We start from the raw sequence: 18,383 nt of genomic DNA, 5'->3' as shown, positions 1-18,383 counted from the left end.
TGCTACCCAAATGAAACTAGAGGTTCAGAAGTTAAGCGGATTCATAGAAACATAAAAGTCCTTTTTGCATATCGAAATACCCAGTCTTAAAATGCCTAGCCACCACGTGAAGGGTTTTAAATTTGTCTTCTATGCAATGGGAATGCACTGAAGGGATTCACACAGGGACTGACATATTTATCATTGCTGGAGAAAGATTTTCTTGCTAAACTGTGGAGATGTTACTGGGGGAAACAAGTAAGAGGGAGAGAGATCTGTTAGTCTTTTCAGAACAGCATAAATTTAGGAGTCTAGAAGCGGCCTTCCTTAAATGTTTGAGCAGTATTTGGTTGATATTACTGGTTCAAGTTGAGGAGGACAACTTACATACCCTCCAGTAGAGCTTCCTATTGTCACCGAACTCAAGTTCAGCTGCTCCTCACTTGAAAACCAATACTTGAGAGACAGTGTTGATTGGAAAGGAAAGGACGCTTTATTCAGGAGGCTGGCAACCTAGGGAGAAGCCAGACTCGTGTCCAAAAGCCGACTCTGAAGATTCTGATTGACCATGGAAGTTTTTGAAGGGAGAATCATTTGGGGAGGGAGTCAGAGTTATCTTCCACTGTGTGCAGATTTTCTCTTGATTGGCTGGTTGTGAGGGAATAGGGTGCTGTTCCAGGAATCATGTGTTCAGCCTGAAGTTACCATCCTCCGGCCACTCCTCACCCCCCGGGTGGAGGAGGGCCTCAGTTCCGGGCAGAAGAATTCAAAGATATTGTTATGCATATCCCTTGAGGAGGAACCAGGACCTTGCTTTATCGCTGCACTATTATTTCTTGACTGCTCCTCCTTTGTTTCTGCATCCCCTCCCTTCCCTGATTAGCAGCTCTTTGAATCCGCCCTTTGGAACCCAGATAAGGTCAAGGAGGCTGAATGAAGCCCATTTCCTGCAAACAAGAAACGGGGGACACAGAAAAGATTTGTACCCAGGAGAGCCCCACAGGGTCCTGCTCCGTCTCACTAGAAGCCTACTCTCTCCAGAGACCTAAGACTCCTGAACACATTGAGGGTGAAATGACCTTCCAATATATGCCGTTGTGATTGGAGCCTTAGAATAGAAACCAATTAATGCAGAACTTGCTTCAAGAGACTCTCAGGTTGAGGTGAGCGCTTTTGGAGATATTCTCACTTCTGCTACTGTGTTATTTCAGAAACCCATTACAGTTACTCACACTACATTTCTGCAGATGTGTTCGTCATGGTTTACTGTCTTGTGAAATACTTGATAACTACCAAATGTTGCAGAAGTTTTGATCTAGATCAGAGTTTTTTAACCTCCGCAGCACTGACATTTTTTGGCTAGATAATTCTTTACAGAAGAGACTGTCCTGTGCATTGTGGGATGTTTAACTGCCTCCCCTGCCTCTACCTCCTAGATGCCAACAGCACTTCCTGAGCTGTGACAACCAGAAACGTCTCCAGACTTTGTCAAATGTCCCACAGGGGAAGGGGGATGAGGCAAAATAGCTCCTGGTTCAGAATCATTGGTTTAGATGGAACAAGTTAGCCATGGGAGATAAACCAAGATACACACAGTAAGTTGTAGTGATGATTTTGTTGATGATGATATTGCTGGCAACAAAACGAATGATAAGTATAATTGGGTCCACTTTTCTTTCACTCTAAACTGTGAGCTCCTGGGGTGCAGAACTAGCTACTGTTCACTGGTAAGAAGGATTATAGGTGGTGGAATATGCATCTGAAGCCCTCTTTGCTGAGCCTCCACCTGCAGAAGCAACATGGTTCTGGTCTCTTCATCATGAAGAGCAGTTCAACAATTCCTCTGTGTGAACTGCAGAGTTGGTTTCTCTCTCGCACGGGGGTTATAGACCAGCTGCATCTCGGATTGGCAAACGAAAGGCTTTGCTCTAGTGGAGAAAGTATTGGGGGAAGCAGGGCTTCTTCCTTTTCCATTACCTCTGAAATCAGCCACAGAGGTGGCTGCTGATTCTGCCTCCACCAGTGATGGTCAACCAAGTCTCAGTGCCCACAGCAAGGAAGGTGCAGCAAGAGAATGGGAATGGGTTACAGCATCTTCTTTAGGGTTTCAATGGGGTGAAATCCCCCCCACACCCACCAAGAGCATCACTTCCCGAAGGCAGAGACTGAGCCTGTTTTGTTCGCTTTTGTGGACGTAGAACCTAAAACCTGAAACAAAATCTGTTACATAGGATATGTTCAGTAATTATTTGTTGAACGAATTATAGTGGAGAGATGTTTTATGCTCACAGGTGCAATCATAGAAGAACACCGAGGGCATCCGACCAATCAGAAAACAGGAATTTACAAAGGACTTTGTAGATCACCTAATCTAACCCTTTTGTTTTATTGAAGGAGACACTGAAAATGATTTCTCTGCGTCCCAGATAGTGTCAGTGGCAGAGTTGGGACTATAATCCCATCTCATGCCTTTCTTTGATTTTTGCCATGAGCTGAGCTGTATAGTAGGGGCTGAGAATACAAGATAAATGAGGACGGGTACAGAATAGGAAACGTAGGATTGGGATGGCTCACGGTTCTGAGGGAGACCCCTGGGGGTCAATGTGACCATCCCAAACACCCAACACAGTGGGGCAGGGACAGAGCACAAAGAACCACTTCTTCCAGTCACAGCATTTATGCAACCAGCTCCTTGGCTTTTCAAGACGCCTGTTGAAAGACAATGGCACAGTGGGACTCTTCCTTTGAATGAGCTTAAGCCGGTTGACCAGTTGTTTTATATTTCTCACTATATTTGTTTAGTTGCTTTGGTGTTTTATACAAACATCATGCTCTTGATTCAGTGGGCGATGCACATAAACTTGGTGCTCAGAATAACCCACTCCCTTTCCTGTCCCCCTCCTTGCGTCCCCTCCCCACTTCCCCTTCCATTGTGTCCTGAGTGTTCATCGGTCTCACTGTTCCAAATCCTGGAACAAGAGGAAATAAATAAAAATTGATCCTAGCACCCTTGGTTGGAATTGTTTCCTGCACTACACCCCTGAGGATATTAAAATAAAAATTTTAAAAATCTATCTATCTATCTACCTATCTATCTAATCTCTTCGGGTAAAATTCTACAGGAATAATTCCTCATGGTTGACTGTATTCAGGGGTTGGCCAGACGTCCCTGGCCCTCCTCTAGGTCTGTCACCTTCTCTCTGTGTTTCACCTCTGTGGGAATCTGAATGTAGCCAGTGGCTTTTGGGGACACCAGGATGTGAGCAAGGGGAAGATATACACGCGTGGTGATGTGAAATCTGATATTTCATGGAATGAAAAACGACCACTCGATTGAAAGTTCTCCTCGGTTTTCTGTACTGTTTAACTTAATTTTGTTTCAAAGGAAGAAATTAGTGTTACACCCATGTTTGAGGACAAGCCAAGCTACGTGACTTCACATTGTCTTCAGCGCTGGATGGGATTACATAAGTTCTTTACTTGTTTGCTCCCAACATCCTGAGATTCGGGATTCTCTATATGAATCAGAATGGAGATTTGGGCCTGAGGAGAGGGTTTCCATCTCTAGATCTGGCTAGACCTTTATGACGTCACCTGAGTCACACATCTGTGTTCTTTCAGTTGGGTTGGCATCTGCGGGAGAGAAAATCCCACTTTGGGGGAAAAGCCTGAGAGATTGTATTGGGCCTTTTTGTGGACCACTAATTTCTTGCTTTGCTGTTTAATTATGTCTGTTCTCTTAGGCTGAATGATTTTCCTAGTTTTGATCACAGAGCACTGTCTCCCTCAGTACATTCTGTTCCTTTTACTAGGTCTCTGCCCAATTACAGGAACACACTCATCTCTTCTCCAAATAGCCATTACTCGCTGAAATAAAGAAACCAGCTACAAAGTGTTTCAGGGAAATAAAGACAAAATCATCACAACTGGGGAGGAGGGGCAGGGGACCAGAGAAATACTTTCCTTTAAAAAAAGTAATTGAAAAGCATTCTTTTTGCAACTTCAGGTGAAGTTATTCATATTTACTGACACAATTGCCTAATGTTTATGTGAACAATGTCTCCAATCTCAGTGTGTTTCAAAAGAGGTATAAAAATAACATCGCCTCTACTGCCTCTGACTCAGAATGTTAGAAAAACCAAGGTCATTTTTTCCTTTGTTCAGCACATAAGATGTGATTTAGTAGATTATCAGTAAAGAGATGGGATATAATTTTTGCTAGAATTACAAGCTGACCATCTGATAGTAACAAAGGCCTGTGTTAGCTTAAGTCCAGAGGCCAGTTTGCAGTGGAGCTCTTAAAGCTCAAAATATCCCACCTTCTCACTGTTGTGGGCCCTCTCTAAGGCTCCGAATCTAATTTTGTATTTGTAATTTTGATTCTGTAAAACAAAAAACAAAACCTCCCTTATATAAGCTTCCGGAACACAAAGCCTGGATCCACCCTTCTAAGACCTGTTAGTAAAGAGAGCACAGCTTATTTACAGATAGAAAAGCAGAGTCTTCTCAGGACCAGTGACTTGAAAGAGCACAGTGAGTATTCTGGCTTTTTCCCCCCTTCAACACAGTAGAAAATGTTGTCACAGGTGCATAAATGAAGATGTTTATGGACTGAAAAGATTTGTATGATAGTCCAGCTACCCTAGAAATAGGTTGTACTGTCTCAGTAGTGCTTTGCTGATAAGTAACCATAAATTTTATCAAGAGCTTTGCCAGTGGAGCTTGTAGAATGTATGTAGTTTCATTGCCACATCTGTCAATCAGCTCCAACTGTTAGGATGAACCCTAAAGAATTGGCAACTTTCAACAAATCATGACCTACAAGAATAATTTCATAGAGTTTGACTCAATATTGTTCAATCATAGGTTAATTACAAAAACAAAAGCTGGTAATACAAACAAAACAAAACAAAAGCTGGAATCTAGGACTTCCTGCAGGGGGCGGGCTAAGGGAATAGTTTAGCCCTTAAACAGACCTGCTTTCAAATTCTACACCAGAGCTGTCGAACAGAAGTAGAAAGAACTTCTGGCTCCACATGTAAGGAGCTTAGGAGTCACCACTCTGTCTTAACAACTAGTAACAAGTTGAAAAGACTGAAAAAAAATCAACAAATCTTCCTGGATCCATAGAGAGGGGAGGATACAGGGCAAACCACTGTCCCCAAGGTTGAAGAGACGGATGGGAAAATAGAGGTCATCACCACTTATCAGAGCAGAGACTTACAAGCAGAAAGTGCTGTGGGTGATATGATTTACATAAAATTCAAGAATTAATATTATATATTATTTGTGAATACATACATAGTAAAAATATTAGCAATACAGATATAAAGATAAAATCCAACTTCAGGATGGTCATCTGCACATGTATTTTTGTAACTTGCTTTTTTCACTCATCATCATATATATATATATATATTTTTTTGCGGTACGCGGGCCTCTCACTGTTGTGGCCTCTCCCGTTGCGGAGCACAGGCTCCGGACGCACAGGCTCAGCGGCCATGGCTCACGGGCCCAGCCGCTCCGCGGCATGTGGGATCTTCCAGGACCGGGGCACGAACCTGTGTCCCCTGCATCAGCAGGCGGACTCTCAACCACTGCGCCACCAGGGAAGCCCTCAACATCATATTTCTGAGATGTATGTATGTTGATACATTTAAATCTAATTCATTTTCTTTTAATTACTAGACAACATTTCATTGTATGAATGGACTATGCTTTACCCATCACATTAATGATAGACAAAAAAAAGAAAGAAACCACTGCAGGAACTAGTGCCGGGATAGGAAAACCTGAATGGTAATTTATGAATTGCTGGAAGCTCAGTGTGAACACCTCTGAGAGTTAAAAACTCTGGGGGACCCACCCATAGCCTCCTCCCAACCCCTACATACACAAATATTGTGAGATTCACCTTCAGGAGATCCACCAGACTCCCACAGTAAATACCAGAGAAAAATCTAGGACTTCCTGCAGGGAATGGGGCAAAGGAATCATTTTGCAATACACCAGAGCACTCTGTTCTTATCAAGCCCTCTGGGGAAACCAGTCAACCAGAGGCTCACCTGCTGGAGTATTATCAGAGACTAACAAACTGCTGACCTTGAGGAAGGGAAATATCCAACTCTACAACATACTAGCCATCCTGCCCCAGCTAAGGAGGGAGAAGAAATCTGAGCACCTCTTGTGAATGTCACAGTCCAGAGGCCCAGGTTCACTGGAAGACTGAGACCTTATCATAGACCTATAGACTGCTTCCCCTCCCACTTCACCACCATGTTCCTAAGGCCTATTTGCAGCAGTTCCTTTTACCCAGTACATCATGTCCAGCTATAAGAAAAAATTACAAGGCATACCAAAAGGCAAAAAGCACAATTTGAAAGGACAGAGCAAGCATCAGAACCACACATGGCAGGGATGTTGGAATCACCAGACCTGGAATTGAAAACCACTGTGATGAATATGCTAAGGGTTCTAATAGACAAAGTAAACAGCACGCAAGAATAGATGGGCAATGTAAGCAGAGAGATGGGGAAATTCTAAGAAAGAACTGAAAAAACAATTCTAGAGAAATAGAATAGGGTAGGAATACGAGCACCATATGTACTTTTAAAATTTCTAGTAATTGTATTAAAAAAGTAAAAAAGAAACAGGTGAAATAATTTCAATAATATACTTTATTTAATCCCATATATTCAAAATAGTATTATTTAGACATGTAATCAATATAAAAATGTAATGAGACATTAGATATTCTTTCTCTTTTGTACTAAGTCTTCAAAATATGGTTTGGATATTACACCTTGGAATGTCTCAATTCAGATTCGCCATATTTCAGTTGCTTGAAAGCCACACGTGGCAAGTAGCTAGGGTACTGAACAATGAAGTTCTCGACCTTCCTCTTATAACCTGGGTGATCTTGGACATGTAATTTAACCATTCCGAGTCTGCTCATTTCCCTGTAAAATGGAGTTCTATCAAAAAAGCCTACATCGTAGGGTGACATGTGAGGTTACGTAGGATAACAGAGAACAGTAGCTGATGGGTGTTCAGCAAACTGGGGCTCTCAGTATCATCATCTTAGAAAATGGGACCATCAACTAACCGCCTTGTCTCTGTTACGTTGAATTTCAGTCGGTGGACGGGAAGCAAAGCTTCACCTGAACATCTCCCCATGATTTTAAACAGTTTCTGGTCAGTCATGTAACCCAAAAGTTAAGAAATTGAGTGACAATATTCTCAGGAATAACTGATGGCCTGATTCATTGATGAGATTAGGGTCTGGAGGTTACACATTCAGTATGAAGAGGAAGGAGTGTGGCCCCTGGTTACAGTCTGAATAGACGTTAAAAAGCTGTTAAGACTACGATTTACTGACCATCATCTACAGGCCAAACACCAAAGTACTTTTCCCATGTCCACTTACTTAACAATAGCCAGGGCACAAACACAACCACACAAAGCAGGTAAATCTCATCTTCATTTTAAAGATAAAGAAACGGAGGGTCAGAGTGGCTGACAAATTTACCAAGTTGATACAGCTCTTACGTGACTCTTTTCATGACCCTATGATACCCTCTTCTTCTCACACTTCACATAAAGGTGATGAGGGCTGGGGTGATAGGCCTGGTACTGGCCCCTGGTACTGCAGAGAAGCACGAACGAATTGTTTTCAAGCGAAACACTTCCTCTGTCTATAACAGATGAGTATAAAAGATGAAACACAGAGGGTAGAAAAGGGAACCGTTTTCTGTTCTACCTAGACGTTTGAATGGATGGTTTGTTTCTAGGTGATGTTTAGAACACAGGCACAAATTCGTTCTTTCATTAGATAAAGCAGGACAGCCAGATGGAGCCACAACGACGTTTTTTATTACTTTGATTTATTGAGAGACTGGCAACTCACTTGCAAAGTCTGGTCTTGCAGGGTGAACAGCCAAAGAAGTTTGCGGGAATAGGGGTTTTCTGGTGCAGCGGTAGGGGAGAAATAAAGGAGTCGCTGCTCTCAAAGACCGACCCCAAAGAGCACGTGGCTCTTGTTATATCTGGCTGGCTCAGCAACTATCCAAGTTATGGGGCTACAGGGGATACTGTCTAGACCAGTTCTTTTGGCCCTGGGGTTGGCAGAACATAGGATTAGAAAGCCAAAGCATGGTCCAAACAACTCTCTGCATTTTTTTTCTGGTAGACAGTCAAGCTGGATGGAAACTAAATCTCCAACAATTACCAAATAGCAATAAACAAGGGAATACAAAGCCTGCACAGCGCTTTCTTCAGGCCTTGATAGATACATCCTGGCTCTGGAACTCTAAAGCATGACATCTCTGGACTGAATCTCTCTGAGGAAAAAAAAAAAAAGCACGATCTTAAAGCTGGTATGACTTTTCTAGCTTGAGATCACGCTCCCTGAATCAGAAGTGTTCTCTGGTCTCCAGGATGATACCAGGACAGGAAAAACACATCGACATATAATTGAAATAATTTATTTACCACTAGAGCACCACAAAAACAGACATACATTGTGTTAAAATACAGCGTAATCAGTCATCAAAATACAAAACAGCTATTCTTATGTTCCATTTAAAAAAAAAATCATGCCAACCATAAAATCGTATTGCTGTTTATCACAGAAAAACTGCAGGCCAACCCCACCCACATACTAACATTTTCCCCACTCCCTCCCCTCTCATAGCAATATTTACTTATGGGAAATAAAGGCCTTATAAAACCCCCAAACTAAAACAAAAAAGATTCAAGAGATCTTAAAATAGAGCATTTAAAATATTATCAGTGCATTCATGAGGAAAGACAAAATAATACAAAACAAAATGTCATTCTATCTGAGAGGAAAATACCTGCAGAAATAAGTGATTTACATAGAATGGATAGAAAAGTGGAAGAGAAAAAAAAAATCAACACACTCCAATCTGGGATTGGGTTACATCCAACCCAAGGGTTGTTTGGTACTGTGGCATCCTATCTCTTGCTTTTCCAGTTTTTCAAACAAATCCAATTTGTCATTTTAATAATGGTCAGGAAATTCCAAAAAAGAAGTACATTACATGAAACAAACAACTTCACGCTGGATTCACACCTCATTGTGCTGCTCTTTAGGTAAAACTGCAAATATTCCATTGACTTACTATTAATTGTTATCCTAAAGCTAAATAAGAGACAACTGACAAACTGACATATCCTACAACCCCTGACATAAGGTTACCTCCTCTGCAAAAATGTGGCAAATCATGTATTTCAGCAAGGTAAATTCTAACCTCTGATTTGATAACTCTCATTCAGAGGAAAGAAAGGATTTTTTGATCATGGGAGAATTTGCCTAGTGCCTTTTCAACCTTCAAAGAACATCTATAAAAACCTTAACTTCAGTGAAATAAACTAAATGACTTATGCTGACCTGGGCTTTTTTTCTTCCTTAAAAAAAAAAAAAAATCAACTAAAATGTAAATCTTTCCATTTCTCCCTGAACACTAAAAACTCGATTAAAGAAACAGTTGTTTCCTAAGAACTGTCTGCTCTTTTGTAACAGTAGAATTCTGTGAAAATACTGATTAAACCAAGTTAGAGAAACCTTTCTTAACCCAGTCACCAAGATTCTGAGTTCCAGTCAGATCCTTAAGCCCTTGCTAAAACTAAAACATTTCACCTCAATTATCTATGTATCTATAATCCCCAATTTCCCTAAAATAGAAGATTGTTAATGTCTGAACTGATTAGTAATGATGCTTAGAAAATGAAGGAAAACTATGTCTTTTTATAAAAGAAGAAAAAAAGGACAAGTGGACTCAGGTAGCTTATGTCATAATAATGGACAATGCAAAAGCACAGGTGGAACAAATACTATCAAACATGTATTTGTAGTGCAAGTCAAAATACAGGGGCTTTACTCAAAAGTACTGGCCAGCTAAAGGAAACACACAATTCCGAACGATCATTAAAAAGCGCCCAAATTTAAGTCCAATCTAAATCAGAGTTGACATTATTACAGAACATTAAAAATATGGTAAAAATTTATACATTACACATAAAGTAGTTAATGTTTTGATTTCATCGTTTGCAATAGAGATCTGCAGATGTGTTTCCAATTATACTGGCTTCTATACCCATCTATTGTAGTAATATAGGTATGGTTACATACACCGAAATGAAGGAAAAATCTAGAGCATAGCTATACAGCAATACTTTAAGGTCTGAAGTTCGACCAGTACATATCAAAACATTTCAACATTTCACTGGTTGACTAAACTGACAAAGAACCATTTACAATTAAAAAGGAAAAAAAAAAATCTTACAGACTTATTCTGACCAAAAGTTTCCTTTATTAACAGGCTTTTCAGTTTTGAACCTTACAAGAAGCTTCCTCCGGCAGTTGGTAGAGAGCATGTGTTTGCAGGGTCTTTTCTTCATGCAGACTTGCTCGGTCATATAATAGGTCACTTGCATTTTTCATCCCGTTAATATGACCTCTTTTTTTTGCTGGCTCGTTTGAGTTCAAGTTCCTTAAGCCATCCATGAGTTTCTGGCCAAGTATTTGGTCTCCACTTTATACACCTGTTTTATTTTCCAAGGGCAATGAAATGTTCATTATATAGTAACACACAATAAATAACTCACTGTTAACTCTAAGAGTAAGAATGGAAGGATGCCTATTGCATAGCAATACAGAAAAATCAAGTGAGGCATGGGATAAAAACGTATGTACAGCAACTCCACTTAACGGGATTTTCCTGTTTTTTTTTTTTCTTTCACATAATTAACACTAACAAATTCTTCCAGTGTTTATTTTTTTTTCTCAAGAAAAAAAGGTTTTGCTTCTTGTCTCTCTCACTTACAGAGTAGGTAACATATAGAATAAAGCCTTCAACTTTTTTTTGTTTGTTTCCGATGCCAGTTTTAACAAACAGAACACAAACTTCCGAAGTGTTTGAACTAGTACCGCTTTTTCAAATTTTTTTTAAACACTGATGAAGCAAGGCTCTCTCGTGTTTTCTTGTTACAAACATTGCCTTTGTCACTATCATCATCATCATCATCATCATCATCTTCATCACTGTTTGATTATCGTCTTGTCACTTTTCCAAGAATCTTAGCTGCATTTGCAAGACTTTACGATCATATTAGAAAGCTGTTCAATCTTGGGTGTTTTGCCGATGTAGTAGAGAATGGTGAGCGGTTCTAAATCCTGGGACACGCAGCAAGGGGAAGCAGATGCTTCTGGATTTATGGTATTATATAAGCTGAGAACCTGAAAGGACACAGGAGAAGAAAGAAAACATAGGAAAAGACCCCCAAAAACAGGCAATTATTTTTTAATAGAACCATCGTACATAGTTATCTTATCAGTCACAGCATTGAGTAGGCAATTTAGATTATTTGGGGCTTACACTTTCCTTTACTTATTCTCCAATTATAGTCAAATGGGTAGGCGTCCTGAGGAATCCCTGAATTCACCATTTTCCTACAGAATCCTTTTCTCATACATTGTAAACAAATACTTCTGTAAAAGTCAGATTAGACAAAATTCCTCATTCAACAGATTTTCCAGTTTTTCCAAGGAGTCTTTACTTTGATCACTCCTTTGCTGCCCATACTTCCCAGGCCCTCAGAAAACTTGGTCCAAATACCAAACCTGGTATTTCGCCTTGTGTCTACACTTCTCTGTAACTGAAGTTGTTTCGTGAGTAGTTTCAATCCCCACCTAGATGAAGAGTTCGCTTGAGGTCAGGGACTCTACACACCTCTTTTTTTTTAACCTTATAGCCCTAGTGAGACTCCTCTGGACAAAATCAAAACAAGACTCACATGCTAGGTGAAGAAATGAATACATGGATAAACAGGAGAATAACATTTTTTATTAAAACTCTCATCAGAGCTTTAATCTACCCTTAGGTAGAGCAAAAGACATCTGTCTGCAGTGTGAAATCTTCCTAGGCTAAGTGTCTTCTCAGGCCAATTTAATGTCACCTAAATTTTCATTTAAAATAAATAAAGATCAAAGTCTTTTCATTGCTTCGTAAATACAGTCATGCTAAGAACGACCTCAGAAGTAATCTATATTCTTAATGATTCACTTTGTTACCTTTTTCTTAAAATAATAATAATAATCAACCGTCCATTTAGCTTTCCATGTGGTAAATGGTAGTGGCTAAGTTGGAGGAGTGAATAGTCAGTCTTAGAATGAAAAGAAAGTTCTATGGTCAGTGCTATACCTTTAACTCCATCCTATATCAAAGGGGTATGTGACTTCTACCAACAGAAGTATGGAGCTTCCCCAGTGATGATAAAGAGACATTTCCAAGGATGCCATTAATGTGTTAATCAAACAGCGAGTGACCTTTTCCTCGAGATCCACTGCAATGTTTTCAGCCTAAGACAGAAGATCTGTTCAGCACAGCAACACTGACTACTTTATTAAGCTACCTCTGGCTTTTTGGGTAACTGTCCAAACCACATATTTGTGATCATGACAGTGATTCTTCCTCTCTCCTTGAAAAACAAGCGTGGTCTCAGCCTTCACACACTCCCTCTGTGTATCAGGGAGGAGAATTATGTTTCTACTTGGCAACTGGGTCTCGCCCACATTACAGCTACTGTTGCCACAGCCCAGCTGAAGCAGCCTGGCCAGAGAGCTCAGACCAAGCGACAGGCATAAGCGAGCTTCCCTCACGTGGCCAAGCACGTGGTCAGCCCAGGGAGCCAAAACCTCCAGGGGTGTCAGGAAAACAGCTGAAGGAAAGGGAGCCGTATTTGTCCATTGGAAGTTTAGCATATGTAAGCGTTTATCAATAAATAGACTTCATGCTCCACCAACACAAGATTTTTTCAGCTGAATTCAAGAGGAATTTTGTAACACAGATTATCGAAAATCATTGATATCCCCCAAAGTCTTGAGTTCAGCTGAACGCATTATGGGACCTTTTTGGCAGGAGATTCATTTTCCTATCCTGCAGTGAAGGCAATTTTTCTAATGTTTCTTTAATAAGGAGATTTACAGAGGCATAACCCCAGTGTGTAGCCACATTTCAGGAATTAAACTCTAAGACGCAGTGAACGAAGGCCTGGTTATAAAACAAGGAGGCCTGCGTTCCAAGCTCTGGTTTGTCACCAACTGTTTGCTCCTGGGCAAGTCATCTACTTGATCTAGGCTTCAATTTCTTTAAAAAAAATGAAAGGTTTGAACAAGAGAGTCTATTATTGTTTTGTATTTTATTTTACTCTTATTTCATTTTATTCTATATTTTTATTGAAGTATGGTTGATTGACAATGTTGTGTTAGTTTCAGGTATACAGCAAGGTTATTCAGTTATGTGTGTGTGTGTGTGTATATATATATATATTCTTTTTCAGATTCTTTTCCCTTATACATTGTTACAAAATATTGAGTATAGTTCTCTGTGCTATACAGTAGGTCCTTGTTGTTTATTTATTTTATATATAGTACTACAGGATGGGACAAGATAACTTGTGAAGTCCTTTCCATCTCTAAAAATCCTACATGACTAGGCACCAGGAAGAAGCATTTGGACAAATACCATCATTACAAAGAAAAAGTCTTTGCTAATCTGGGCTGGGAACCCATGGCATCCAATCTAGGACCTGCCTTCTGAATTAGCCTTCATTCCTCATTGAAGTAACTTAATAAAATATTCAGACTCTCAAGTACTTTGGGTTATATTCGAAAAGACTGGGAGATACTGATTTTCAAATCACTGTTACATATATCATCTTTATATTCTTCACATCCACTCTGGAGTTGGACATTATTATTTCAAAAATAATTTTTAATACAGACATTCCTTTTTACTGATAAGAAAACTGAGGTGCAGAGAAGTTAAATGATTTTATAACTGTCATACACTAGTGAATCACTCTGCCAAAGCATCTACTGAAGTCCTCAATGTTCTTTCAAATATGACAGTCCCTGATGGAGGCGATAACGGATCCTTTTTTTAGCTGGAGACCTGGGTCCCTGCACATCTTAACAGCACATGACACTAAGTGATATACTGATCCTACCTATTCATGCTTACAGCTGTTAGGAATATAAAACAAAGAAAAAATTAAACTGTCCTCAAGTTGCTTGTAATCTAACTGGGAAGGCCAGACATACTGTCCAAACTCATCAGTGTTACTTTCTGAGTTCACCTACAGCTTACATTTTTTTCTCATCCTTCAAAACGGTGTCTCCAGCACCCATTTATGTGTGATGACAAAAGGGCACCAGGCTATTTAGAATTCATGTGGAAATACTATCAGCAGGTACATATTAGCAGCCCAAGAACAGAAGAGACAAGTGAGGCCCGTACTTACCCTACTGTGCTGAGTGTCTGAGCTCCACAGATACGGGCACGCTCCAGCACAGAAGTTGGCATTGTACCCTTTAGGCTCATGTATCCATTTCCACCCAAGATCCCTCTTGAAATCAATGTAAAGTGGGCGTAGGCAACAATTATCCTGCACATTTCTGATAAAAGAAAGAGCAATGGAGATTTTGAAGCTGATTTCACCCCAATTCCCCCGCCCCTCATCCCAAACCAGGAAAATGACTCGTTCATTTATTCAACAAATATGTATGAGCAAATACCACGGGCCAGGTTTTAATGGCTGAACTGCAATCTCAAGAGACTGTCATGATGAGGTGTGATGGTGATTCGCAGGCCTCCCTTGTGAGTTCTGTGCCCTGACCCGCTTATCTGTGACTTCAAAAATCAAACCCTTCCCTTAAATGATGAGATATAAGCAAAGACGTGGCAGACGAGACCAAGCCCGTTCCAACCTAGAGTGCACAGTTTGGCCATCCATCCTCTATTGCCTTTTCAAATGCAAAATGGATGAAGTACAATAGGTATTTACAGAGAACAATCTAAGGCATTTTCCTTTGAGAAGAAATCCTTTATTTCATTTCCTGTTCCTGGATCTAGGAATGAACCAGAGATAAGAAACACAGAGTCTTGCTTAGAGCAACCACTGGCTCTGGCAACCAAAAATCACCCTTTTTCTTGTGAACTCACACACTTTGAGCACTTTATCAGTGAGGACCCCTCACCACCCCACAGCTCCTACCACGCTTACTAAGAAACCACAGAAAAGGGGAACTCCCTGGTGGTCCAGTGGTTAGGACTCCGCGCTCCCAATGCAGGGGGCACAAGTTCAATCCCTGGTCAGGAAACTAAGATCCCCGCAAGCCACTAAGGCCCCCACAAGCTGCACCAGTGGCATGGCCAAAAGAAAAAAGAAAAAGAAAAAAATACAGAAAAACATTCACACTTTCCCACCATGAATTCATGTGGAAATGGGAGATAAATTTATGTTACCCTCCCTTCTCATATTCTCTAGTAAAAGACACGACAAACAGCATCCTTCTTCTGTCTCTCTCATCACTGTTACGGTGAAGAAGGTTTGACCATGGGTACCTTGCAGGGAGAGTGAAGGCTTCTACAGGTGGTGAGTCTCCCCAGTCAGGGACCCGCCATCCTGCACCTCAAATAAACCTAACTTTGCTCTGGGGAACAGACAGCTCCTTTTCTCCCTCAGCCTCAAAGTGCTTCGGAGGGATTTGGGGAAAAAGTTCAGGGGGCTAGTTTTCTCCCTTCACAGTAGATTCATTGTTAAAGAACTGATGAATACAGCATAGAAATAACTGTTTCAACCTCCGGAAAGGATGATGTTACGAAATATCATGGCTCTAACTTTTCTAGTCCTGGTTTTATGCAATGAGTTGCAGTTCCAGTCCATTTTTAGTAAAAAAAAAAAAAAAAAAAAAAAGGGGGCAAAAGCAGTACAAACGTTAAACAAACACAGTTACTTTTTGTTTTCTTTTTCTTTCCTTTACCTAAAGCAATAGGCCGCATCCAAAGCACGCTTCTTCCGCCGGTTGGACTGTTGTGACTCAAGTCTGTAGGAGGGTAACAACATTAGCAGGAGATGTGGGGTCTTCCCACTGTTTTTTTTCCTAGTGGACTTTATTGTTTTCTGATCACCACTGGTATATGTGGAGGTGCCGTCAATACCTTGAAAAAATGCATTCGGGTAATAGACATTTAGCTTCACCTTCATCAGATAGAATCAGCCATATCTTTTCTATTGTCACAAAGAGCAGTGATGACCACAGAGCAGCAGCAGCTGGCTCACTCCCCACGGCAGTGGATAGGACTAGTGCAGGTGACAAGGAACACGGCTAAATGGGGCTCTTGTCAGAAGGCAGTTCAGTGTCCAAGGCAGGGCCTGTTGGTTGTGAAAGTCACTACAGAAGAAGTCTTTGACCACTAGTCCAAGGGCAATCTCGACTGTTTATTTTAGTCAGTCCTCAGTGTAGGCTGTGCTCAACGCCTCAATGACTGATGACACGGCCACAGGACGTGTCACCCGCTGGTCCCCTCTCTTCCTAGGACTGCTCAAGTCAAAAGATTTCCCTGATGAACCTAAACTGAGACTTACACTAAATTGCAGTGAATGAGGTTCAAGTGAAACAGAAGTCACCCACCCTTACCTAATGCTACTTTGGGAAGCTGTGAAGAAAGGGTTTTTTCATTGATTTTATGATATCCTCAACACCTTCCTGATTCCATCTGAGATGGAGAAACTCGAGCTCCCCAAAGCACACTCAGGAGACTGCCAGCTTAAGCATTTAATCTCCATGCTCTAGAGAATCATGACTAGGTTAGAGACTGAAATAATCTCTAGACCGCTGGGAGTATTTTTCCATGAGCAAGGTCCACTGGAGCCTTCTGCCAATGGATGGAGGTCTCAGGTGGGGTGAGTTAGGACAGGGCCATCAGCTCCCTCACCTGGTGGTGTGGAGCCAGTGCTGAACCCGCAATAGGTCCAGACTCCCCCCTCACCTCTCGTCCTCCAACGACTTGTTACCTAACGTAAGACATGACTTGAACCCTTGGCATCTCCTCATTCTCTTTGACTTTTGGCTAAAGTAAGCTTACTAAAAGGTTAGCAAGACTAGGGGGGCGACTAAAACCTTGTTATGTGTTTATAAACTATTATGAAAGTCTGATAAGGAAGTCACTTGGAATCTTGGGCACCAGCTAGAAAAGGGGGTGTGTTCTGGTACAGGTCAGGTTAGTTACAGAGGCTGTGGTAAGAGAGGACGTCCTCTGTGAGACAACAGTGGTGGCTTCCCCACGACGTTGGGTTTGGGGGGGATAATCAAGGGATGTCCTTGAATGCATGTGATCTTCTTCTTCTATACTATTAGCATAGATGGAATGTTGGTTTGCTCAAGTGAAGAACAAAGGGCTGAACAGGCTATTTAAGAGTCTGGAAGGTTGGTAAGTCTGTCAGTTAGTACTGCCAAGTCATCACGGGGCATCGAGCAGTGTAAACTGGGAAGGAATCCCTTTCTTCTAGTCCTTTCTGCCTTCATATATCTTTCCCCAACCATAGCTTTGCCCAAACAAATGAAACTCCCCGGGCCTCACCCAGCAATCTCATTTTCACATGCAAACTGACCTCATCCCTCCAGGAGATTATCAACAGAGGCCCTTCCCTCCCCCACCTCATACGCCCCGGTTTCAGTTACCTGCAAATCGCGCTTCTAGTTCTTCACTTTTGTTGGGGATGATGTAATTATTCGATGGTACAAAGGTGCAGCAGGGACAGTGTAAACTTATTTTAAATCCCAGATTCCTGTCTGGAAAACATTAAGTCAAGGAGGTCATTTGTCTGTGCATGTAATACCCCTCAATCTGCAATCGACTTGCAATAACTTAGGATCACTGAACATCGAAGGAGGAGAACAGAGGGCGGTGGTCACCTTTATGGTGGAGCCATTCGTGAACAGCATCAGTGACATCGAAGGAGAGCCATTCGCCTTCTGCTCTGGTTTTCACGACTTTGCTGTCGATGTAGCGCTGGGTTGGAGATGTTAAATCTTTGGATTTGAGAATCTAGAGGAGGAAAGGGCAAGTGAGAAAAGCTCAGCTGGCATAGTGACAGCATGACTAAACCCAAACCATTAACAGTATTCCAGTTCATTATCTAAATTTAGTCCCACCCCAGTCTATCCATGTATTGTCATCTCACTAGCATGTCCACATGCATAAAAACATAACACCAGGCCATTTGCCATGAAAAACAGAGCTACTAAATCAGCTGTGTGTTATGATAAAGGTGACAGGAACCATAAAGCCAAGTGTCTCAAAGAAAGTGACAGTAATTATTTTCCTCTGCTGACATAAGCTTTGCAAGATTTCAGCCATAAATTCGATGCTATTAAGTTAATGGTTTTGTTGCCCTGCTTCCCTGCTTATTTCATTTGGGGAGCTGGGATGTGGGGACGGGCTGGAGGATGGGTCCAGGTCAGAGGATCCAGGCTCACCCTCAGAAGGCTCTGAATTATAAATCTTCTTCTAATAGAGAGAGAAAGGTCCTACCCT

At 41.2% G+C, this 18,383-nt stretch overlaps 1 protein-coding gene across 2 annotated transcripts in view; it reads right to left on the bottom strand.

Annotated features, from left to right (window-relative positions):
• Window positions 1-8,474: 8,474 nt before the first annotated feature.
• Window positions 8,475-18,383, bottom strand: part of TGFB2 (transforming growth factor beta 2) — an 83,112-nt gene continuing 73,203 nt past the window's right edge. For both annotated transcript variants that reach the window (XM_082671955.1, XM_082671954.1), the window contains 5 exons: window positions 17,762-17,894; window positions 17,528-17,638; window positions 15,827-16,004; window positions 14,305-14,458; window positions 8,475-11,239 (listed from right to left, as the gene is read on the bottom strand). In XM_082671955.1, the coding sequence (XP_082528081.1) occupies window positions 11,081-11,239; window positions 14,305-14,458; window positions 15,827-16,004; window positions 17,528-17,638; window positions 17,762-17,894 (735 nt within the window). In that variant the 3' untranslated portion in view covers window positions 8,475-11,080. The remainder of the gene's footprint in view (window positions 11,240-14,304; window positions 14,459-15,826; window positions 16,005-17,527; window positions 17,639-17,761; window positions 17,895-18,383) is intronic.

Source organism: Grampus griseus (genome assembly GCF_964374135.1).
Source record: "Grampus griseus genome assembly, chromosome: 1".
Taxonomy (NCBI): Eukaryota; Metazoa; Chordata; class Mammalia; order Artiodactyla; family Delphinidae; genus Grampus; species Grampus griseus.
Note: the sequence above shows the minus strand (reverse complement) of the source record. Positions and strands in the feature narration are given on the sequence as shown.